Here is a 25120-nt window from a genome sequence, read left to right as displayed (position 1 = left end):
CCTAATACAATAGCTAGAAATCAATGTGACTGATTTTAAATGTTTCTTCATAAAAACATCCAGCTATGATGAGAGATTTCTGTTACAAGTGATATTTTGGACTGAACAATTATTTTGCTTGTAAGTGGACTTGACACTCAATGTTAATGCAACAGATTTTTTTTCATACATTGGAAAAAAATTGTGACTTGCTCATTTTGTGCCTTGGGGTCGAAACAGCTGACTAGATGTAAGAAATGAACTGTAAGACATCCAAAGGGTAAGCAAACTGCACTCACATTTCAGCGAGAAATATTATGTGCAAGCCAAAATATGGAATACATACAGAATATAATAAGGCTGACCCTAAATGCATTTGACTGAAGAAGTAGGTCCTACCTGAGTGCATTCAGAAGGCCTTCAACATTATTTGGTGGCTGTTCTTTCAAAACTTTTATACATCCTTTCATCTGAAATGTAACAGAAACAGTTGAGCGTTCCATTGTTTTTCAAAAGCTTTAAGTTTAATGCAAGTTTGTTGAAGCTTTAAATTTTCCAGGTGAATTTATGCCAAAAATCTCTTCAAAGACTTGTTTCAAGCCAAAGATACTCTATTAAAATTCCATGGAAATATCATAACACAAATCTCAGAATTCACTCATAGCAATCACAATACCCTATTAATGATCTAGATATTCATTTAACAATTTGAAAAGCTGCAAGAAAACTTTGTTATAAGTGTATCAATCAAAAATTGAGTAGCAGATCAGCATGTAAGGATCAGAAATGTATGAAATGGTGTTTTATGTACATGTAATACTGGATGTTGCATGACCCAAACAATGTAATTGAAGTAATAGCACGAATTTCAAAGCCTAGGGACATTTTTGATGAAACTGACTGAAAGTCACTGGTTCAGAATTACATGGGTGGGACACAGGCAGTCAACTATTTGGTTCAAGGGCATACCAACATATAATTCAGTAGAACACAAGATGATAAAGGATGAAGTAAAATATGTGTGGTGTCAAGTCTGGGAGGATCATGATTGGTCAGGTCCACAATGGGAGCAGGGAGTTGAGTGAATGGGCAATTGACGTTTAGTGTTGTGGTGGTTGTGGTAATGGAGTGACTGGGGAACGGTGCTCTTTCCCATGGTAGTGATCGGTTGTCAGTTGATTTAAGATGATGGGTGGGGGCCTAGTTTGGGAATTCATTGGGGGTGGGGAGGGCAGGAGCCCAAAAGAGAACTAGTTAAATATTAATACCAGTGGACCTACTTTAGCTTGGTTTCCAATCTGAATCTCCTCAGGGGGGCATTCAGGTTGCATTGAAGCAAGTTTTGCAGACAAGGAGAGAGCTTGGAAGTCCTCATGAGTGGCCTGGGGACAGCATAGGCTATTCAGATGTACATGAAGACCCCAATTTTCATTACTCTCATTTTTTATATAGCGGTATATTGAGTAGTGCACAAAAATATGGTCAGATGATCAGATTTCTCAGCAGCTTTCCCACTGCCACACACTGCTGGAAAAAAAAACATCTAGTTGTTAGCTGAGCCTCTTCAGCCCCATGCAGGCCACATCTCTTTAGTTTAGAACAGGGGTCCCACCCTGGCGTCCATGAACCCTTTGCTTTATGGTCCATGACTTCAAAAAAGATTGGGAACCTCTGGTCTAGAACATATTGCATTGGTACTGGGTTACTGCATTGTTAGAAGTGTTTTTCATACTTTAGGCTCATCTTCAAACACTCTATAATTCGATTCATCTTTTATTTTGCAAACCACAATGAAGCTCAACGCAAAGCATTAAGCAACACAAAATGAAATAAAAGGCCACAATGAGAAATACATCCATGTTGTCCAACTCCTCAAAGTAACACTCTCATGCCTCGATTGAAAACAGTAAGGGCACTCCGTTCAGCTTACATAACCTGGCAACCTGATTCAAGCATCTGTAGTCTTGTGTGTCCACATAACCTGGATTCTCCTTGTTTTGGTTTCAATCCCCAGACAGCTCGTGAAGGGTTGTAAAGTCAATGAGTAAGCTGGATATAGAACATGTATGTAGAATAGTATAGCACAGGAACAAACCCTTTGGTCCAGCATGTTTGTGCTAAACACCATGCCAATCAAAAATAGTTTCACCTGCTTGTACTTGCTATACTCCTCCATTCCCTGCCTGTTCATATGTCTATCTAAATGCCTCTCAAACATTGCTGGTGTACCTACCTCCACCACCACCCGTTCTAGGCACTTACCACTCTTGGTGCTTAAAAAAAACTTGACCATAGATTCCCTTTAAACTTACCCCTTGCACGTTAAAAAATGGTCCACAACATTGTGCCGACCATGTAACCCATTCTAGAAACTGCTTAGAATTACCCTACCGCCTAATCCTCTATTTTTCTAAGCTCCATGTACCTATCATGGAGTCCCTTATCAACAGTCCCTTAAAAGACTTAGTCATATCTGCCTCTACTACCTTTGCTGGTAGTGCATTCCACACACCCACTCTCTGTGTGGAAAAACTTACCCCTGACATCCCCTCTGCACCTAATTTCATGCATCTTAAAACCATGCCCCCTAGTGTTGGCCACTTCAGCCCTGGGAAAAAGCCTCTGGCCATCCACACGATCAATGCCTCTCATCATCTTGTACACCTCTATCAGGTAACCTCTCTCATCCTCTGTCGATCCAAGGAGAAAATGCCAAGTTCACTCAATCTATTCTCTTAAGGCACACTCTCCAATCCAGGCAACACCCTTGTAAATCTCCTCTGCATTTTTTCTATAGTATCCACAACCTTCCTGTAGTGAGGTGACCAGAAATGGATGCAGTATTCCAAGTGGGGTCTAACTAAGGTCTTGTATAGCTGTAACACTACTTCACAGCTCTTGAACCCAATCCCAGTTGATGAAGGCCAACACACCATATGTCTTAACAACACTGTTAACCTGTGCAGCAGCTTTGAGTGAACCTTGGACCACTTCACACTTAAGCAGCAACTAGGCAACGTCCTGGCGTCTCTTCAACATCCTCGCTAAAGCTTCCACATCCATCCTGTAATGGGGCAACTGCACAAAATACTCCAAGTGTGACCTAACTAAAGTATTATACAATTGCACCATGACTTCTCACCCTTTATACTTAATGCCCTGAGCACTGAAGGCTAGCATGCCATATGACATCTTTATCATCCTATCTACCTGTGTTGCCACTCTATGGACATGCATCCTAAGAGCCCCCTGTAGAACATAGAACACTACAGAACAGTGCCGGCCCTTTGGTCCATGATATGGTGCCGACTTTATAACCTACTCTAAGATCAATCTAACCCTTCCCTTCGACACAGCCCTCCAATTTTCTACGATCTATGTGCCTATTTAAAAGTTTCTTAAACGTCCCTAATGCATCTTCCTCTACCATCACTTTAGACTGAAGGATATAGGAGAAATTGCTTTATGAAGGTATTTTAACTTTGGAGAAATTTGGTGAGATATTTTCCAGACTGGGTGCATGAGGGTACAACTCCAAGTTGCTTGGGACGCAACTGGCCAGAATGTGTCCAATACCTGAAGTTAGGCGACCCCAAAGACCACAGCAACTGCTTTGGTGACAACGTTAACAAACCCCCAAAGACGCAGGAGTTCTATGCCCTGCTTTTAATAAGGCCTGCCACGTGAGAAGAAAAAACAACCACACTGCAGCAGAATGTCATAGAAGACAATCTGAAATAGCTAGAATAACCGATAGAGGACAAGAATATCACCATCAGTTGAGTTGATGCTATTGAATGCGAGCCCAATGTCATGGTGTGAGATAAATTCCAAAAAGCCTTCAATTTAACATGAGGGAAAATGGCCAGCTTAGAATCAAGGTCAGATGTTAGAACAGTCCATGGACTGACTACAGAGTGCAGTACTGAAGCTTACTTGATAATGCTTGCAGGATCTAACCAAAAAAAATCAGTTACAAAGAGCTTCACACTATGCAAACAGGCATTTTCTGAGCTGATAAATTAGATGGCAGCAAAGGTGTTATGTAAAATTCAATGTAGAATATTACCCTTTATTTCAAAACCTAATAAAATCATTAACCTTGTATAACATTGCTACTTCTCGTTGTTATTTAGTATAATAAGTCAGAGTTACTTTCTCCAGTATGAATTTACTTACGTCAATTTTTGATGTTTTTGCAAATGCTCCCACAGGGTGTACATGATCGTAAAGGATGATGACGCCCACCATCACTCTCATACAGAACAACAGAGTTTCATCATTGGTGAACCTGCTCTTGTACTCCCTGTTTAAAAGGATGAAAAAAGATAAAGCTCAATAAGAATGTGGTAACCTGCATTGCCCAGAAACACTTTCATCCACTGTGATAAAGTGCTTTCAGAGGTTAGTCATGCAGCCTATCAACTCCTGCCTGAAGATTAATCTGGATCTGCTCTAATTTGGATGAAATTTTATTGACCCTTCACTCAGCTCTGGTACTAAATCTGGACTATGAAGATGGCATGTTAAAATGCTCTTCACTCACTACAGCTCAGCATTCAACACCATCATCCCCATGAAACTCATCACTAAGTTTCAAGACCTAGGCCTTGACACCTCCCTGTGCAACTAGATCCTCAATTTCCTCACGTGCAAACCCCAGTCTGTATGGATTGGCAACAACATCTTCTCCACAATCTCCATCAGCACATGTGTATCCCAAGGCTGTGGGCTTAGCCCCCTGCTCTACTCACTTTATCCCTATGATTGTGTGTCTAAATACAACTCCAATGCTGTATTTAAGTTTGCTGACAACCACATTGTATTTGGCCAAATCGAAGTTCGTGATGAATCTGCATATATAGGAGGGAGATTGAAATGGTTGAATGGTGAAACAACAGCCTCTCATTCAACGTCAGCACAACCAAAGAGCTGATTATCTACTACAGGATAAAGAAGCACATGTCCACAAACCAGTCCTTATTAGGGGATTGGAGGTGAAGAGGATCAATAATTTTAAATTCCCTGGTGATATATTACAGGATCTGCCATAGGACCAGCATGCAATTGTCATTACAAAGAAGGCACAACAGTGCCATTACTTGCTTAGAAATTTGCGTAGGTTCACCATGTTACCAAAATTTGACAGACTTCTACAGATGCACAGTGGAATGTATCCTGAATGGTTGCATCATAGCCTGGTATAGTAACAAGGAATGAAAAAGTCTACAGAAAGTAGTGGACACAGCCCAGTCCATCACAGGAAAAGCCCTTCCCACCATTGAGCACAATTATAAGGAGCACTGCCAAAAGAAAGCAACATCTATCATCAAGAACTCCCACCATCCCAGCCATGCTCTCTTCTCACTACTACAATCAAGCAGGACGTACAGAAGCCTTAGGTCCTACACCACCAGATTCAGGAACAGTTATCACCCTACAACCATCAGGCTTCACTCTCCTCAAACTCAGAACTGATTTCATAACCTACAGGTTCACTTTCAAGGACTCTACAACTCATGTTCTCAGCTTTATTTAATTATCTATTTACTTTTATGCACATTTTGCCTTTGCACATGGTTGTTTGCTCATTTTTATGTAGTTTTTCATAAATTCTACTGCATATATTTTCTTGTAAATGCCTGCAAGAAAATTAAACTCCAGGTATTATATGATAACATAAGTATTTTAATAACTTTTACTTTGACTTTGCTATTGAAAACTATCTTTACAATAATGAATAATAAACATTAGCACTTCTCTATCATCGTCAATACAAGTAAATTACTGCAACACACACAAAATGCTGGAAGAACTGAGCAGGCCAGGCCAGGCAAAGAGTATAGGCAATATTTCAGGCCGAGACCCTTCATCAAGACTGGAGAAAAAAAGATGAGGATTCAGAGTTAGAAGGTGGGGGTGGGGTGGGGGGGGGAACAGGAGGGAGAAACACAAGGTGATAGGTGAAACCAGGAACCGGAGAAGTAAAGAGCTGGGAAGTTGATTGGTGAAATAGATAATAGATACAGGGCTGGACAAGGGGGAATATGATAGGAGAGGACAGAAGGCCATGGAAGAAAAAAAAGCAGGGAGGAACACTAGAGGGAGGTGATGGACAAGTAAGGATAAGGTGAGAGGAAATGGGAAGGGGGAATGGTTGGGGTGGTGGCGGTGGATTACCGGAAGTTTAAGAAATCGGCCATCAGGTTGGAGGCTACATCCTGCCCCCTTCCCGGTTTCATCTATCACCTTGTGTTTCTTCTTCCCCTCCCGCCACCTTCTAAATCTGACTCATCTTTTTTTCTCGAGTCCTGATGAAGGGTCTTGGCCCGAAATGTCAACTATACCCTTTTTCCATAGATGCTGCCTGACCTACTGAGTTCCTCCAGCATTTTGTGTGTGTTGCTTGGCTTTCCAGCATCTCAGATTTTCTTTTGTTTGTGGTTGGACAAGTAAATTACTTCCGTGTTACACATTTAAATTTCTCTGGTCTTCTAAATTGGAAATATACTCAGCTCGTTGATTGAACTGGGTTAAATCACCAGAATCTTCTACCTAAATCACAGAGTACTTGCAACACAAGCATTGCGGCATTCAAGATAGTGACTGACAGCTTCCTTCAATCAGAAGGGATATTAAATATATACCATTTTACCACACCCATGCCTCATTAATGAATTAAAACTAAGTTATTGTCTAGATCTACTGATAAATATCTATCAGCTCAATATTTTAAACCGGAAACATAAGTAAATAATTGCTGTTGCCATGGCAGACTATTTATATGGCACAGGATGCAGAAGAGTGTCACAGATCCCACACATTACCAGTGCAGTCTTGAAAGATACCCAACAAATCTCATTATGCAACAGCTCCTCTCTACAAAATCAACTTTTGGAGATATAAAAAGCAACTCCAATAAATTCACTGCTATTTATATAGATTTTCTGATTGAGACAGGCGCAGGCAATAAATGTAATAGGATCTCAAATGTAATGATTAGACTATCCTGAACAGATAGCATAATAATTCATGAATATAAAGTACTCACGATTTGTGGATCATACTTACGGTGTTTCAAGCATGACTTTGCATATGCTTGCCATTGTGCTTAAACAGTCAGTTGTATTTTCTATAGGCAGAGTCTTGTTCTGAAATACATTAATGCAATTATATTTCAAAGCACACCCACAATCCTGAGCGTTGTACAACAATGCACTAATTGCTCACCATTGCAGGGTTCAGTTCTACCTGGAAAATATGCCAGCTGGACAATTATAAGTAGTGTGAATAAAAATAGTCAAAATGCTCGTCAAAATGGATCAGAATGTAGTATTCATCAGCTCTCTAATTATCTATATTAATCTACAAATCTGCGGCTTTGACTTTGGTCCACTATTCAGGTGCACATAAGTGAACTGAAATGAAAATTCATTGCTGATATCAAAATTCAAAATTAGGTTGTATACTTAATAGAAAACTCTCTATTTTGGCAGCACTCAGAGCAGTTTTAATTTTCTGCCTGTTAATCTATTGTTGCTTATTTCCAATAAAGACATGCAAATAATTATCCATGCAAAACATCACTTGAAGCCCTGTTTCCTTTATAAAGTTTACAGTTATGTTATACCAAATCTGATACTGATTGTGGATAAAATTCCATACAAGTAAAATGCAAGCAAATCAAAACAGTAAACTTAATGAAATCCCTAGTTCTGATTCACAAGGTAGTCTAATCGAAGTTCACTTATTCACAGGCAGTGGATATTGCTGACAAGGCTCATCCTAAATAGTTGTAATGTTGCGATGACTTCTAGGCCATTTCAGAGAGGTACTTAAGGATACGGAATCACATATTAACTATAGAGGGCGAGTTGATTTCTAAAGGATATTGGCAAGCCACACTGATTTTTCTGTGTGAATCATGACATCCCTAGCAACAGCTGTCAAGTTAGCAGCTCATTACTACATTCACAAGGTCAAGAATCTGAAGCTAGAGAGCACAGATTTAGGATAAAGGCAAGGGCTTTAGAAAAGATCTGAGATAGAATATTTTCATCCAGAGGATGGCTTGAAACTGGAACACATTACCTGATTGGGAGGTGGAGGCGGAGGCTGCTATTCACAACATTTAAGTAACTAGAAAAACACTGGGATCATTAATGCTCAGAAAGTACAGAACAAATTGCCTAGCAAATTGGACTAGCATAGATGGGTACTTCATTGTCAGCACAGACGTGGCAGACCTGTTTATAGCCATATAAAAGTATAGCACAGAAACAGGCTCTTCCACCTGCACCGGGGACCAGAGCCCCCCATTCCTCTGCCAACCATGTATCTATCCAATCCTCTCTTAAACATTGAAATCGAGTTTGCATGCACCACTTATGCCGGCAGCTCATTCCACACTCTCATGATCCTGCAAGTGAAGAAATTTCCCCTCATGTTCCCCTTAAACTTTTCACTTTTCAAGCTTAACCCATGACCTCTGGTTGAAGTCACACCCCACCTCAGTGGAAAAAGCCTGCTATAGCATTTTGTATACCTCTATCAAATCTCTTCTCAATCTTCTATGCTCCAAGGAATAAAGTCCTAACCTATTCAATTTTTCAGGTCATCCAGACCCAGCAACATCCTTGTAAATTTTCTCTGGACTCTTCCAACCTTATTTACATCTTTCCTGTAGGTAGGTGACCAAAACTGCACACAATACTCCAAGTTAAGCTCACCAATGTCTTGTACAATTTCAACATAACATCCTATCTCCTGTACTCAATTTTCTGATTAATGAAGGCCAATGTGTTTCTCTGCTTGAACGACTCCATCTGTAAACAGAGCAATAAATGCCAGCTCTTCACCTATGTTAATAGGTCAGGATTCCTAGTTCCAGAATGCTATTTCTCCCAATACTGCAGCATTGAGATTGCAACAAAAAGAACTCCATCAATGGTAATAATTTTGTCCAGTAGTTTAAGTATTATTCTATTTTTAAAAAAACAGCAAATGATGTTAGCAGTAGCTAACTTCATTAAGTCAGTTTTGTTCAAAGCAATAGTTTAGTGGTTTATCACATTGATCCCACCCTGATTAATGGAGAAATAATTATAATGCACAAGCATGCCTGAGAAGGGGAATTTCTTGATAATATAAATTTAATGGCAATGCCCATTGCAGTAGTAGTTACCTACATGCATAATTTTATCCACTTTTTATACGGGGAGAGAGAAAATGGCACATTAATAATTAAATAGACTTCATCATTAAATGGTTTCAATATTTAACTAAGTTTCATGGCCCAGATTTTGCAGTCCCAGCAAATGAATGGCACTTCAGTTTAATAGTTACATTTCTCCACAGAGTTTGTGGGTGTCTGTGTTGGGATTTGCACTAATTAAAGAACAAGAACAGAAAGCCATCCTCCACAGTGGAATCAAACATGAAATATCACCTCTACTCAATGAATCAGACCAAAAGTCTTAATCAGGGACTAACTTACTAAAACCTAAATACGGAAAGGAAAAGGTAGATAGATTTGAGAAAATCATGAGATGAAAATAGAAAATGTTAAATAATATTGCATTTCTTAATAGTTATATTTTTTCCTCAGTTGTTAAGATCTTTAGGAAATAAATTCTGACTCTAGTACTGAAAACTTGTATCTTACAAAAATGCTGTACTTAGACTTCACACATTGTTAAAAATGCACTTAACACAGGAATGTCTGTCTCCAAATATTTTCTTCAATGCTTAATAGGCAGCTCATCAGTTAGCTACACTCCATCAGTGTCGCCTGACATATCAGTACAGTTTAGCCATGCAACAGCAAGGCAACAGAGGGCAACTCTCAGATCTATAACTGTGCAAGTGTGGAAGAAGGAAGTTGGCAATTGACTTACTGCCCGATAGTAATGAATGTGTCACTATCATCCTCCATTGGAAATCTTGGCCAAACTTCCTTCCATTCCCCTTTTCACTGCAGGTTTAAAGAGTACAAAGTGGAGAGTAGAAGAATTTATTTGCTGTCAGTCTCTGACTATTTCCCCTGAGAGTGACCTTCTAAAGAATCTGTTATTGGCTACTCAAAAGTTTGTAAGAGCAACCAGCAAATAATCTATCCAATGTATCACTACTTATTTCTCTCTCTGGGATTACGGTTACTATTTCTCCATCTGTTCTTCTCTTTACATAAAAGCAAGCTTAAGCAATGACTTTCACTCATCCACTTGCTAGTAACACAATACACTTTATCACTTGAAACATAATGTTATGTGACTTGCTGAAAAGTCATACAATTCCTCAGTTACAAAAGGTACAGTTTCAGCTCTGATTAAGTGAATCGTTACATAGTGCAGTAATTAATTTGGCATATATACCTCTGATACAAACTTGGTTGTCGCATCGCTTAGCGTTTTAAGCATTGGTGTTGCTTCTGCGTAAAATAAGGACATTCTGTTGGCCATTTCATTGTTTACTTCATTCTCAGTATCTAACTGTGTAAACAAAAAAGGAACAGTTATTTTACATAAAGCCAAATAAAGTTAATTCACTAATCATAAGTTGGCTATGGAATACTTGCACTCACATGCATATTGTTAATTCTGTTGCGATTTATTGTCCGTCGGTAGTAACTAAAGTCATTCTGGATGGCTGGATTTTTCATCTAGAATAGAACAAAAGGAAGATATATTTCAATGTTATTTCTGCATTGTAGTTAAAAAAAATTGCAAGTTTGAGTTGCTGAATGCTTTTTGACCTTGAGTTCATCAAAGCGGAGAGTAAAATGCAGAATCTCTGCAAACTGCTTGGCCAGAGCTTGCTCCCGTTCCAGATGCTGAGTTGGTGTGTAGGGTGGATACGTCAAAGTCTCTAAAAGGCTTTGTAATGCTTTTTCTGCATTGAGAACACAGACACAAATAAGGAAATGGAGGCTTGTATATTCTAACTGAAAACTAAATCTAAGTCTAATTATAGTGAAATGAGCTTCAGGAATTCTGGTTATTTGCATCTCTACTTTGGGCAAAGTGGTGGTGGTGGCATCCATTAGTCTCGCGAGACCATGGATCTGCGCCTAGAACGTCTTGCGACCGTCGCGGTGAGGCGACGCTGGAGTGTCCTCTCCAGGGTGCAGGCCTGGGCAAGATTGTATGGAAGGCTGGCAGTTGCCCATGCAGCAAGCCTCCCCTCTCCACGACACCGATGTTGTCCAAGGGAAGGGCAAGGGCTGATACAGCTTGGCACCAGTGTCGTTGTATGAGTTGGCAGAATGAGGTTGAAGGCAACATCGGACTGCCTTAGGGACTCCAGCCCTGGATTTGTCCTCGGGGTTTACTCCTAAAGCCTCTCCCATGAGTGGGTATAGCCGCAAGGCAGCGGAGGTTTGAAATCAGAGTTTCCCTCCCTTAGATGGACTGCCTTCCCAGGCTGACGAGCTCCATCTACTTTGGGCAAACTTTGGGAAAGCTGCAAATTAACCAGAGTGGCTGGTCTGAACTTCCCAAAACAGCATTAAATGATATGCACATGTAAATTTTAGGTGTGGAATACTTGATGTTTATTAGAATGTTTCCTGCTTTCAGGAACAAGATTTTCTGAAGCCAAAGTTGTGATAGTTGACTGTCAGCTTGCATATGTGACCCCCGGGCCTGGCCTGCAAACCCAGTATGGAAAACCTGTCTCAAATATACTTTGTCAATGCTGCCATCCAGTACAAACAGGTACTTAATGACCAGCAGGATGTGGTGTTGTATGGCCCCAAGAGGGATTTCTGAACAAAGTCTAGTCCTTCATCAGTGTTACTTGGGATGCTCCACAGAACACCATTACTGAAGGCATCTCTGTCAGAGACACAAAGTAGCAAAGCAGATTTCCCCTCTCCTAAATGGTGTAGAGACAAAAAAAAAATCTGTCTTTACCCAATCTTATGGAGAATTCATAGAACCTCTTGAGTCTCCCAACCAGGGGACACACTGAATTCCATGCTCTGTCCTGAAGCTGATCATCACCTGAGTTTTGAATTGCCTGGGGAGACACAAAAACATGCTGCACCACAGGAATATACCAGCTTTACATGCCTTTGTTTTTAATATCTACATTAAACTTCCAAATTAAATTCAAGATGTGATCAACATTTATTTTATTCATAAAATAATTGAAATATATAATAAAAAATTAGACTACTCTTTAAGTGATTGAAATGACCACAGTTACTTTAAAATGTGAACTTTTCCCCAAGATGCACATTACTCACAAACAATTTTAATCACATTTCTCCAAAGGGCAGGTGCAAATAGCTCAGTTAATCCAATGAAGTGTATTTTTAAAACAAGCCATGTAACTTTGAAAATTCTGAAATAAAAGCATGTTTGTTTAGATAGGCTTCTGCAGAAATAGCATCCTAAACAATAGCAGGATGATGCAGAAATCAAAAAAATAACAATTTGTATTTTCACCCTTTGGGTTAAATCACCACTTTATAAATTAGTTTTGCTGGCGTACATCTCTTATTTCTTGACCAGCCCCTTTATAGGCCTGCAGCTCAGTTAGAATGCTTTCAGAATCCTGCAGAACTGCATTTACTTGATTCCAAATCTCTCGCTCTCCATCTGTCGGCTGTGCATCTATGTAAAAATGACAAAGATAGATGATCAAATAAACTTTGTTTTGTTACATGTTAAATTTTGGACTAAAGTGCAGATATTGAGAATTAATTAACATTTCAGGAAAAATGCTTTAGTTATTTTTGCATTTAGTACCATTATGCTAAAGAATGCATTCAGCAAAAGACTCATCTGGTCTGCTTACCTTCATTTAAACATAGCTTATGTTTGTATTTGGATAATATAAATGTAAACTGGTATCTGCATCATCAGATAACGACGAGGTGCAAATAATGCAAAATATTTAAGTAGATCAGTGCCAACGTGTAAAAAAATAACTTAATAATCATCATTCAACACTAGCAAAGTTGGAAAGAGTGGAGATGCATGCCTCAAAAGATTCAGAACAAATCCAATTGATCTTCCAAGTCTAGACTACTGAAACATTTGCTCAGTTAAATAACACCAACAAATCAAAATGTGACCATGTTAAAAGTGGAGATACAAGAGACTGCAGAGGAGAAAAAGGAATGGTCAATGACTTGGATTGCTCCAGCAGGATACTTTTTGCACTCTATCAGTGGTATCTAATTCAACTGTGTACTTTTCAATCCACCTGAAGCCTTTGAGACATTTGCACACAGCAATTCAATCACCCTCTCACCACAGTTATGGTTTGTGAACTGCATACCCCTAACAATGTTTGCAACAATCCTCTCAAGATCACATAGGATCACCTGCTATGACTCCCAGTCAAACTCCAGCACCATTACCTCGACTATTCTCTTATGTTCAAAACATAAACCCACTCTCATCCCCCACCTCATGGTATCTGTGATGCATCATTTGAAGATCCAATGTCAAATTCCCAGCTACCTCAGCTTCGCTTTTATCTCCACATTCCCCATCTAATCTATACTAGATATTGAGCTCCAGGCAGCAAGCCTCCCCTTCCACCGTCTCCTGAGCCACAACTTGCAATACAGCAACTCTCACTTCATAGGCTCTGCTCTTCCTCCCCTCCTCTCTCGAAACATTGGCTCCTTCCCCATTGTCTCCCTAGTTGCAGGTCCTTTCTCTTCCTGAGATACGAGCTCCTGCCAGCCAGAACTGCAGGCTCCCTATCTCTCCTGTCCATAACTGTGTTCCTACTCCCTCCTCTTCCCTCCAGAGCTATATGCTCCATGTCCCCTCTCTAAATTATCAAATCAAAAGAGGGAGCAATTGCAGAGCTCAAAAAACACTGATGGGGAAAAATAATCAGGAAACACAGTACATTGGGTATCATCTGAAATAATTCTACAATGTTTGGTGTCTGCCCTGACTAAAAATATAACAATATCTTAAATCCTGTAATTTGGCAGCATTTTTATCCACTTAAAAAAAATCTACTTTGTGTTCATGCTTGTAATTTTCCCTTTAACTTGCTGACTGTAAACTTCAACAATATTATTAGCTCATTTGCTGAATAATAGAAGTCTCTGTTTTACCAGATGCACAACAACAAATGGACTTTCTCCACAAATACAACACTGCAGCAATCATGACTGACTCCACTGGCTTCATTTCTACACCCTCCCTCACCCACTTAATCAAGAAATAAACCCCCATCTTATTGGTCTCTGGTAATACACAGTCCAGGAAGAAGGCTCTTGAGTGTTATCATGGTCCCAAATGATGCAATGCAGAAGCTCCATTCTAAAACTCCTTCAACAGTTTTAGTAGCCAACAATTTTTAATCTTGAACGTACAGCTCTCCGGTGAAATGATATCGTATTTGTAAGTAGGATGCCATGCACAATTCTGATTTGATGGAGACAGACGTGAGAAGGCACAGAGGAACATCTGGAGAAATTTCTGAAATGCCTGGTTCACTGCCGCTGCTACTGTGCAAACGAGAATCTCTGGAGGGAAGGCCCCAAAATCCCTGGCTTTGCTTGCTGCTGGCGACCGAGGCTGGGATTGAAACGTTCGACAGAAATGGTGCTCGGTACTCGGTGTCGGAGGGCTGATTGGAGCTCGAAGTTTTCGGACGACTCAGAGTCGGACTGTGGTCGGGCATGGCAGGGAGAGTTTTCTTTCTTCTCCCGTCTGCATGAGATGTGGGACTTTCGAGAGACTTTGAACTTTTTTTTTACTGTGCCCAGGGCCTGTTATGGTATTGTTGCACAGTTGTAACTATATGTTATAATTATGTGGTTTTTGTTAGTTTTTCAATCTTGATCTGTCCTGTGTTTCTGTGATATCACACCGGAGGAATATTGTATCATTTCTTAATGCATGCATTACTAAATGACAATAAAGGAGGACTGCGTGTCCTCATAATCTAATCTAACTTCATAAGAGAATTAAAAATCTAATAAAATTAAATTTAAAGTAAAAAAAAATAAAGGAAAATATAGAATATAATATTGAAGGGCCAGAAGGGCCTACTCTGTCCTAGATCCTGAAATAAATAAAATCTGGTGCAAGATCTTAAAGTTTACATGCCGGAGAATTCAGCAAGATGGAGATCTGCTCAGCAAAGGGTGTACACTGGGGCAATGAAAAGTAGCATGTCAACATCTTCAGTGACCGAGGCTGAGACTTCTATGCATGTACAGTCAAGCATGGAAGTCCCAAGTTTGCTTCTATTTAAATGGATAAATTCTGGGAATTCTGCTAATTTACTGAATAATGCAAATTTAGATGCTGAAGGTAACTGAGGCAAAGGATAATCCTCACTCTAGGATACATCTGCTCGAAATGGTATTAGATGTCTTGTTAGTTTATGATAAATATATATATAGTTCAGAAATCAACATTAATTACAGAAAGCAGAGCATTCCTAGTTTTAAAAAATTAAGTTTTGCACAATGTCATTTCAGAGACATGAGAGGAACTAAGTGTTGCCATGATTAACTCAACAACCTTCATATACATGTTGATCTAATGTAAACTAACACACCATTTTCCAAGTTAAACATAAGGGACATTGAATGCATACAAAATTACTCACTATATAAATCTTATCAGCTAATTGAAATATCTCTAAGATTAATAAACTTCAATAACACATTATAATATTTATCTTTGAATAAGAAAACAGATTATGGCTAAATGGGTCAATGTTCTGAATTACTGAAGAATGCATCAAGCTAAATAGGATGAAAGCCATAACCTGTTGCAAAAAGCACATCAATGAGGAGAACTGTTTTCAGGAAATAAGTTTAAATGTAAAGAATCCAGAGTCAAAGTTTTTAATCTGCCAGTTTCATAAAACTAAGTTAAATGAACTATCCTGCAAATCACACCAATTGGAATAACACCATCACAACACTCTACATTTTGAGTTCCTATTTTTGAGTACAAATTCTATCAATATACTTGGTTGAACCATCAAGTTACATTGTGAAGCAAACGCCAAATAGGAGAATAGATTTAGGGAAGGATCAATATTACAACACTTACATCATTTTAGTTCCTTTCACACCCAATTGTCTGCAGAATGGTTCAATTAAAAAGCTGAGCAATAGTTTCTTTTTAGTTTCAAAGCGCCTCTTCCCCAGGGCACCACTGCTCAATACAAGAGGACATGGCTTTAAGGTAAGGGGTGGGAAGTTCAAGGGGGATATTAGAGGAAGGTTTTTTACTCAGAGAGTGGTTAGTGTGTGGAATGCACTGCCTGAGTCAGTGGTGGAGGCAGATACACTAGTGAAGTTTAAGAGACTACTAGACAGGTATATGGAGGAATTTAAGGTGGGGGGTTATATGGGAGGCAGGGTTTGAGGGTCGGCACAACATTGTGGGCCGAAGGGCCTGTACTGTGCTGTACTATTCTATGTTTTTTCTTCTATGTTAAGAAAAAATATTGGCCTTGATCAAACTCTGTGCAAGTGAGAACTTTTAGAAGATTCCTGATTTGGCTCTTGAAAGAGAGAAAAGGGGAAGAGAAAGCTAGAAAGCTGCACTACGGTGAAAATGAGAGAATGTGAAGGGGAAATATACCAACAACTTTGTTTTGTTGAGAGAAGTGAATAATTTCCAGAAGTATTTTGTTCCTAAACCACATTTTGTGTCAAGCTGAAATGTAGGTTTGGAGTCGTGCTGCCAAGCAGAACAACTTACTTTCAAAATCCAGGAAGAAGTGCGGATAATTTTCAATCTCCCTGGTTAGGACCTTAAGCAGATTACCCATCCCAGCAACCTGGTTAAAATAGAACACATAATACAAATAAACATTAAACAATGTATGACAATGAACAAGAACTGCATTCAATCTGAACATGAGAACAATATAGATAAAATTACTATTTGAAAGCACATTTCCACAACAAAAGTCAATAAAAATAATTAGAGCATATTAAGTTCATTGTGATCATTTTGTATTTTGTTATACATACAAATTGTAACAGGAATGTTCTTTTTAAACAAAATTTGCTGAGAACTTAAGAACTCCATCAGAAAATACAAAGCAGGATGTGATTCCATCTTTAATGTGGCTTAATAGAAATAATTATTTAGTCAAAGCAAAACAAAAAAACATCAAGTAAATGACAGCAAACCTTACCTAGTGTCATGAAATTAGTTTGTGAATCAGTTGCCACTATTACCTTTTAACCTGAAACATAAGATGGCAGTTCCATTTATGATGCAACTGACAGCAAAGGAAGAAACAATTGATTACTCCAGATGCAAGAGATTAAATGGCAGATGTGAACTCAAAGACAGGTTTGCAGAAGTGTCCTGCAAATTGCTGAGCTCAAAATCTTTGAACAGTGCCCAGAGGTCATAAGCCTGAGAAGATGTAGTTCACCGATTAAGTAGAAAAGGCAACAACTTGCAGCAGTTTGGAGCTATGAGCAATGTACAACTGGAAATTGGAAGTCTGAGAATATATAGTTCACTCAGGTTTGCCAATTGAGTAGAAAAGGCAGCCAATTGGGGCAGTTTGGCGCTTTGAGCAGGAGCCAATCAGTGTTTGGGATTGATTGTCAAGAACAAAGTAAAGTAAGGCAGGGGCAAGCGGAATGGCCATTGTTAGAGCAATCATCATTGGAGTGATCAGTGTTAGAGTGGGGTTTTTAAGGCTTTAGCTCTTTGAGGCTTCAGTCAGAGAAGGCAAAAAAAAACTCTACGTAAAGTACAAGCAGGAAAGATTATGCTCTTCTTACATGATGTGGCAAGGCAGGGAGACCTCCAGTGTCCCTGACAACTGCACCTGCGAGAAGTGCATCCAGCTGCAGCTTCTAACACTCTGGGGTAAGGAGTTGGAGCTGGAACTAGATGAACTCCAGATCATTTGGGAGGCTGAGACGATAGACAATAGACAATAGGTGCAGGAGTAGGCCATTCAGCCCTTCGAGCCAGCACCGCCATTCACTGTGATCATGGCTGATCATCCACAATCAGTATCCAGTTCCTGCCCTATCCCCATAACCTTTGATTCCGCTATCTTTAAGGGCTCTATCCATCTCTTTCTTGAAAGCATCCAGAGACTTGGCCTCCAAAGCCTTCTGGGGCAGAGCATTCCATATATCCACCACTCCCTGGGTGAAAAAGTTTTTCCTCAACTCCGTTCTAAATGGCCTACCCCTAGTTCTTAAACTGTGGCCTCTGGTTTTGGACTCACCCATCAGTAGGAACCTGCTTCCTGCCTCCAGCTTGTCCAATCCCTTAATAATCTTAGATGTTTCAATAAGATCCCCTCTCAGCCTTCTAAATTCCAGAGTATACAAGCCCAGTCGCTCCAATCTTTCGACATATGACAGTCCCGCCATCCCGGGAATTAACCTTGTGAACCTATGCTGCACTCCCTCAACAGCAAGAATGTCCTTCCTCAAATTTGGAGACCAAAACTGCACACAGTACTCCAGGTGTGGTCTCACCAGGGCCCTGTACAGCTGCAGAAGGACCTCTTTGCTCTTATACTCAATTGAGCTGAGCTCAGATGACATGGATTAACATCTGGAATTATGATATTGTAGCCATAAGTGAAATGGTTTCAGGAGAGGCAGAACTGGCAGTTCAATATTCCAGAGTTCCTTGGATTTAGACGTGACAGAGCAGGAGGGATTAATGGAGGAGGGGTGGCTTTACTAGTTAAAGAAAATGTCACAGCAGTGTTCAGCCAGGACAGACTGGAGAACTCATTTAGTGAGGCATCATGGGTGGAACTGAGTAATAAGAAAGGTATGAACACATTAATGGGGTATATTACATATCACCCAACAGTCCGAGGAGTTTAGAGAAACAGATCTGTAGAGAGATCACAGACCGTTGCAAGTTGTTTTAGTAGGTGATTTTAACTTTAAACATATTGACTAGGACTCCCATACTGTGAAAGAACTACATGGGATAGAGTTTGTCAGTAGTGTCCAGGGAAGTTTTCTTAATAAGTACATAGAAGTCCCAACAACAATATGCAATACATGATCTGTTGTTAGGGAATGAAACAGGACAGCTGACAGAAGTTTGTGTAGGTGAATACTTTGCATCTAGTGATTACAATGCCATTAGTTTCAAAGTAAATATGGAAAAGGATAGCTCTAGTCTGCAGGTTGAGCTTCTAAATTAGCAAAAGGCCAATTTTTTATGGTATCAGAAAGGATCTGGCAGTGTGGATTGGGAGAGGCTGTTTTCTGGCAAAGGAGTACTTGGTAAGTGGAAGGCCTTCAAAGGTGAAATTTTGAAAGTACGAAGCTTGTATGTGCCTGTCAGGATAAAAGGTAAAGATAACAAGCGTAGGGAACCTTGGTTTTCAAGCGATATTGAGGCCCTGGTTAAGAAAAAAACGGGTGCATTTCAGGTACAGGCAGATAGGAACAAATGAGGTGCTTATGGAGTATAAGAATTGGAAGAGAACTCTTAAGAATGAAATCAGGAAGTCTAAAAGAAGGCATGAAGTTGCCCCTTAGCAGACAAGGTGGAAGGAGAATCCAAAAGGATTCCAGAGTTATATTAAGAGCAAAAGGATTGCAAAGGAGAGAATTGGTCCACTGGAAGATCAGAATGGTAATCTATACGTGGAGCCAAAACAGATGGAGGAGATCTTAAATGCATTTTTTGCATCTGTATTTAGTCAGGAGATGGACACAGAGTCTATAGAGGCAAAGTGGCTTCAGCTTCATGAAGGGTCTCAGCCTAATCGTTGACTGTTTACTTCTCTCCATATATGCTGCCTGACCTGTTAAGTTCCTCCAGCAATTGTGTGTGTATGTGTTAGAGAAATTTACTGTCTGCAACAAATATGATGCAGTGTCTTCTTGTGTGGAGTATGAGGACTTGTACAAGGGTCAATAAACAAATTACTTTGATATGAACAAAAACTGAAGTTCAGGACAATTAGCAATTTTAGAGACATTTAAAGAAGATGAATGGAGCTGGAGTAGGACTATTTCTGGTATTTAAGGAGCTCAGAAAGTCTTACAAGTCACCATGTTCTAATTTTTTAAGGCAACATGAGAAAACATCACAAATGTATTCATTGTGGCAAGGCAGGAAAACATGATTTGTTAGGATCCTTCAGACAATAAGTCAAATGAACCAATAATTACTACTTCACTTAGTATTGCTGAGGGAAGAACTCATCTTATTTTTAGAAGATTTTCAAAGGATTTTCTGAAAGACAGGGTTTCATCTATCATGAAGAAGCATCCCCATCCATGCTGCACTGTGTCAAGCCTGGCTTACCTATCAGAAATGATGGAGCACTGGTACAAGATTATGTAAGGTTCAGTGTACCACTGGAGTTAATGTGTAAAGGAGAAATTGTTTCATACCAGATTAGATGGACAAATGAGGCAAATAAGAATAAAGTAGTCGAGGATCAGTAGCTGGACTAGATCAAACTGACTGTGATTTCCAGTCAATTCCTTGAGGTTGACCAAACAGAAGTTGCTTGCTTGGGTACAGGCAGTACGGTGCTCTTCTAGACATCAGGATCTGTCAACGTAGGAACAGCTAGACTATGCAAGATATTAGCTCACAAACCCTGTGCGAACATCTTCAAGGGCTGTTTCATGGTCATCCTATTACTAGTGCAGAGTGAACTGCTGGGTTCCAGTTTAAGGAAAAGGCAATAACTAAGGCAAGGAGCAGCTGGGGACTTCACATGGGCATGTCCCTCATATACTTCCTAATCCTGGTCGAGAATTGGCAAGATTCTAGTCGATAGAGTAGAGCTTTACCCCTGCACTCTACTGAACATTTTATTTTGTACTCCATGCTTGACAGAAAGTTCAAGTAAATGCAATTATCAAATGCATTCTAAGTAATTGATTACAAATTTAAGTCCTTGCATGCTGATACCAGTGACAAAAATTTGGGAAATCTGAGCACATGAAGAATAATCCAGGAACAAAATTCTGTCCAAATAAAAGCCCACACTATGATCACCATTTCAAAGAAATCCTGACATTTATATAGCACTGGTTAGATCATTAGGGCAGCAAATGTGTCTTACAGCTAATAAAATACTTGATGCGGAGTCGCTTGAAGTGGTGCAGTTTCCACAAACGGTGATGAGATAATGATGGACAACTGGCTGCAATGAAAGATAATATTACTCAGGTAATCAGGGCAATTCTTTGAAAAGTTACGATGAGATGTTTTACATTCACCTGAGAGAACAGGTGAACATTTAATGTGTCAATTGAAACATGATATGTGTCAGTGCAGCATTTCCTCAGCACTGCTCCAAAAGCAACTTTGATCACACTACATTTCTAGGTTTTGCTTTATTTATTTTGGATCAGATTGCTAATTATTCGCTTGTCTGCCTGTAGAATTGCTTTACAATCACTTGCAGAACCACTGCTCATTCTTCCCGTCATCACTCAGTGATGACTAAATCCTTCAAAACCATTTGAGAGGATAATTTTAAACTGGTAGGAAAATCTGGATAGACAGAAAGCATGAAGATTTAGAGGAAAGGAGGAGGAACATTTCCATTACAGTATTTTCATAATTCAAAGGTAATTTTTATGAAGATTTTGAGATTCACAAAAGTAACAAAATCTGTTATCCTGAATGAAGGCAAAACACAAACTCCATCTCTCTGTTAAATTATTCTATCTACTGGTAAATTTCTGTTACATTACAGTTAACTCATTTGTTTGAAACAATTACTTAATTTAATGGGTGCAGAATAAGGAAAAACGAAACCATAAACTGCACTCTTGGACCTTTTCAAGTTGAATATGCAGGTGGAATAGATGGCCAAAAGAGGCTTCAGCAAGCAGTTAGGGTGGAAATTACACAGTGAACAGAAGATCACCGAGGGCTGTGGTAGAACAAAGGGATCTCGCAATACAGGTCCATAATTCAGTGTAAGTGGTGGAACAGAGAGATCGGGTCGCAAAGACAGCTTTTGGCACTCTGGACTTCATAAATCAAAGTATTGAGTACAGGCAATGGGATATTATATTGAATTTGTATACTGAGGCATTTTTTTAAAGTATTGTGTGCAGTTTTGATCACCTACCTACAAGAAAGATGCAAATAAGGTTGAAAGAGAAAATTTACAAGGATGCTGCTGGGACTGGAGGACCTGAGTTATAAGGAAAGATTGAATAGGTTAGGACTGTATTCCTTGGAACGTAGAAGATCAAGGGATTTGATAGAGGTATACAAAATTATGAGGGGTATAGATAAGGTAAATTCAAGCAGGTTTTTTCCACTGAGGTTTGGTGGGACTACAACTAGAGGTCAGGGGTTAGGGTGAAAGGTGAAAAGTTTAAGGGGAACATGAGGGGAAACTTCATCACTAAGCGGGTTGCCAGAGTGTGGAATGAGCCACCAGCAGAAGTGGTGCATGTGAACTCAATTTCAACATTTAAGAGAAGTTTGGATAGTTACATGGATGTTACAGGCAAATGTCACTCCACTCTTTAAGAAGGGAGGAAAGCAAAAGAAAGGAAATTATAAGACGGTTAGCCTAACCACAGTGGCTGGGGAAGTGTTGGGAGTCTATTATTAACGATGAGGTTTTGAGGTACTTGGAGACTAATGATAAAATAAGTCAAATTCAGCAAGGTTTCTGTAAAGGGAAATCTTGCCTGCCAAATCTGTTGGAATTCTTCAAAGAGGTCACAAACAGGGTGGACAAAGATCCAGTTTGTGGATGATATGAAGATAGGTGTTGGGGTAGGTAGTACTGAGGAAGCAATGCAATTGCAGCAGGACTTAAGACAAATTGGAAGAATTGGCACAAAACCGGCAGCTAGAATATAGTATTGGGAAATGTACAATACCACATTTTGGTAAAAGGAACAATACTGTGGACTATTATCTAAGTGGGGAGAAGGTTCAGACATCAGAGGTGCAGAGGGACTTGGGAGTCCTCATGCCAAGACCCCCAGAAGGTTAATTTACAAGTTGAGTCTGTGGTAAAGAAGGCAAATGCAATGTTGGTATTTATTTCAAGGGGAATAGAATATAAAAGCAAAGAGATAATGCTAAGCCTTTATGAGACACCAGGCGGGCTGGACTTGAAGTATTGTCAACAGTTTTGGGCCCCATAACTCAGAAAGAATGTGCTGTCATTGAAGAGAGAGAAGAGGAGGTTCACAAGGATGATTCTGAGAATGAAGGGATTAACATATGAGGAGCATTTGGCAGCTTGAGACTTGTACTCATAGGAATTTAGAAGAATATGTGGGGATCTCACTGAAATCTAGTGAATGTTGAAAGGACTAGATGAGGTGGATGTCGAGAAGATATTTCCTATGGTGGAGGTACAGTATCCAGAACTAGAGAGCACAGCACCAAAACTGGGGGGCGACCCTTTAGAACAGAGATAAGGAGGATTTTTTTTTTTAGCCAGAGAGTCGTAAATCTGTGGAATGCTCTGCCACAGACCGCGGTGGAGGCCTAGGCCGTGCGTATATTTAGTGATAGTCATAGTCTATGATTATGACTATGACTAAATATACGCACGGACTCGGCCTCCACCATGGTCTGTGGCAGAGCATTCCAGGCGGAAGTTGATTGTTTCCTGATCCGTCAAAACATCAAAGGATATAGTGAGAAGGCAGATATATGGGGTTGAGTGGAATCTGGGATCACTTATGATGGAATGGCAGAGGAGACTCAATGGACTGAACGGCCTAACTCTGTTCCTATGTCTTATGGATAGTAGGGGTATGGATGGCTATGGTCCAGTGCAGATCAATGGGACTAGGCATTTTATATAGTTGGGCACAAACTAGGTGGGCTGAAGGGCCTATTTTGTGTTGTACTTTTCTATGACTCTAGGTATTTAGACTGTGTGAGGAATGGTCTGTCACATTATCTTTAATGGAGTGAAACATCAACCACTTGAAAACTGCTCATCAGATCAAAATGGAGCAGTATTGTGGCAGTAAGATTAGGTTGAAACTAAACTTTAAAAGTAAACAGGTAAACCAATTTAAGTCTCCCAAATCTTTAATTGATTACTAAATTTTACCCACTTGCTAATACAACTCTCACCGCACGCCTTAGAACGAACTGTTATTTTCAGGTCAATGCACATTGTTTGGCTTCCATTCAGTACAAATATAGTTATAAATGAGGTAGATGACTGTCCTGCTGAGAAATCAATTCTGCATGTGGTGAAGAACTCAATACTTCAGAAATCTGCACAGATACTATAGATCCCATCAGTAAAGGAGAAGCATGTACAAGATAACTATTCCCAGCAGACTATCACCAGAAAAAAAATGCAAGTTTTTTGCAAATGATGATATCCTAATGATGCAAGCTGCTCTCCTATGAGAGAATCTTCATTGCGAATGTAACTGACCAAGAATCCAGATATCCTGTTGATTAATTCTCTGCAATAAAAATATCATTCAGCACAGATAGCTGGGAATTGTTCACGATTTACAGATTCTGAAATTCTCAGCCTTCTCAGAAAATGATGTCCTCAACTATTAAAATATAATGCAGGTTATATCCTTCCACACATGCTCTTTGAAGTCTTCACACGTTTGGTTGAGGGATGTTCGATCATGTCAAATTGCCCATTTGAGTTTCAACTCTAATAGCAAGGTGAACCAAGCCCAAAAATCAGCAGCTCTTTTGAAAACACTATTTTCTTTTTGGTCAAGAATGGAAGGAGATGATCAAACTGTATAAACCAAAGGATCCACAACTCCAGTTATAACATTACGGGTTAGCCACAGATAGGTAGCTACCCATTTCAACTGTTCGACTCTGTTTTACATTAATTGATCATGTAATGAAGATGAAGCATCAGTAAATGGAAGACGTGAATAATTTCTTCTCAGTCAACACTGCCCACTCAGAGTCAAAGAATGTAGACTGAGTGAAATGCCAATGCCCTGGTTGTGTGCATCACTATTTTGCTATACTGTTCATGCCATTCCACTTGCAAGTCAATGCCCATTTCTGTTTTACATTGCTCCAATTAAATTTAATTCATGCCTACTATTTAAGCCCTAACGATTTACCAGGCCCTTCATTAACAAACACACACACACACACACACAGTTCTGGTTAATTGGGTACACTTTGGGCCAATTAAGTGGTTGCCCCAATTAGTCAAAATTTCATGGTAATAG

General features: G+C 39.6%; 1 protein-coding gene across 4 annotated transcripts in view; it reads right to left on the bottom strand.

Annotated features, from left to right (window-relative positions):
* LOC134340262 (CYFIP-related Rac1 interactor A) overlaps positions 1-25120 on the bottom strand; it is a 224575-nt gene that overhangs the window by 6266 nt on the left and 193189 nt on the right. For all 4 annotated transcript variants that reach the window (XM_063037297.1, XM_063037286.1, XM_063037309.1 and 1 more), the window contains 9 exons: positions 16683-16761; positions 12475-12596; positions 11892-11997; positions 10733-10869; positions 10562-10639; positions 10353-10469; positions 7051-7130; positions 4159-4285; positions 379-449 (listed from right to left, as the gene is read on the bottom strand). In XM_063037297.1, coding sequence (XP_062893367.1) covers positions 379-449; positions 4159-4285; positions 7051-7130; positions 10353-10469; positions 10562-10639; positions 10733-10869; positions 11892-11997; positions 12475-12596; positions 16683-16752 — 908 coding nt within the window. In that variant the 5' untranslated portion in view covers positions 16753-16761. The remainder of the gene's footprint in view (positions 1-378; positions 450-4158; positions 4286-7050; positions 7131-10352; positions 10470-10561; positions 10640-10732; positions 10870-11891; positions 11998-12474; positions 12597-16682; positions 16762-25120) is intronic.

Source organism: Mobula hypostoma, chromosome 2 (genome assembly GCF_963921235.1).
Source record: "Mobula hypostoma chromosome 2, sMobHyp1.1, whole genome shotgun sequence".
Lineage (NCBI taxonomy): Eukaryota > Metazoa > Chordata > Chondrichthyes > Myliobatiformes > Myliobatidae > Mobula > Mobula hypostoma.
Note: the sequence above shows the minus strand (reverse complement) of the source record. Positions and strands in the feature narration are given on the sequence as shown.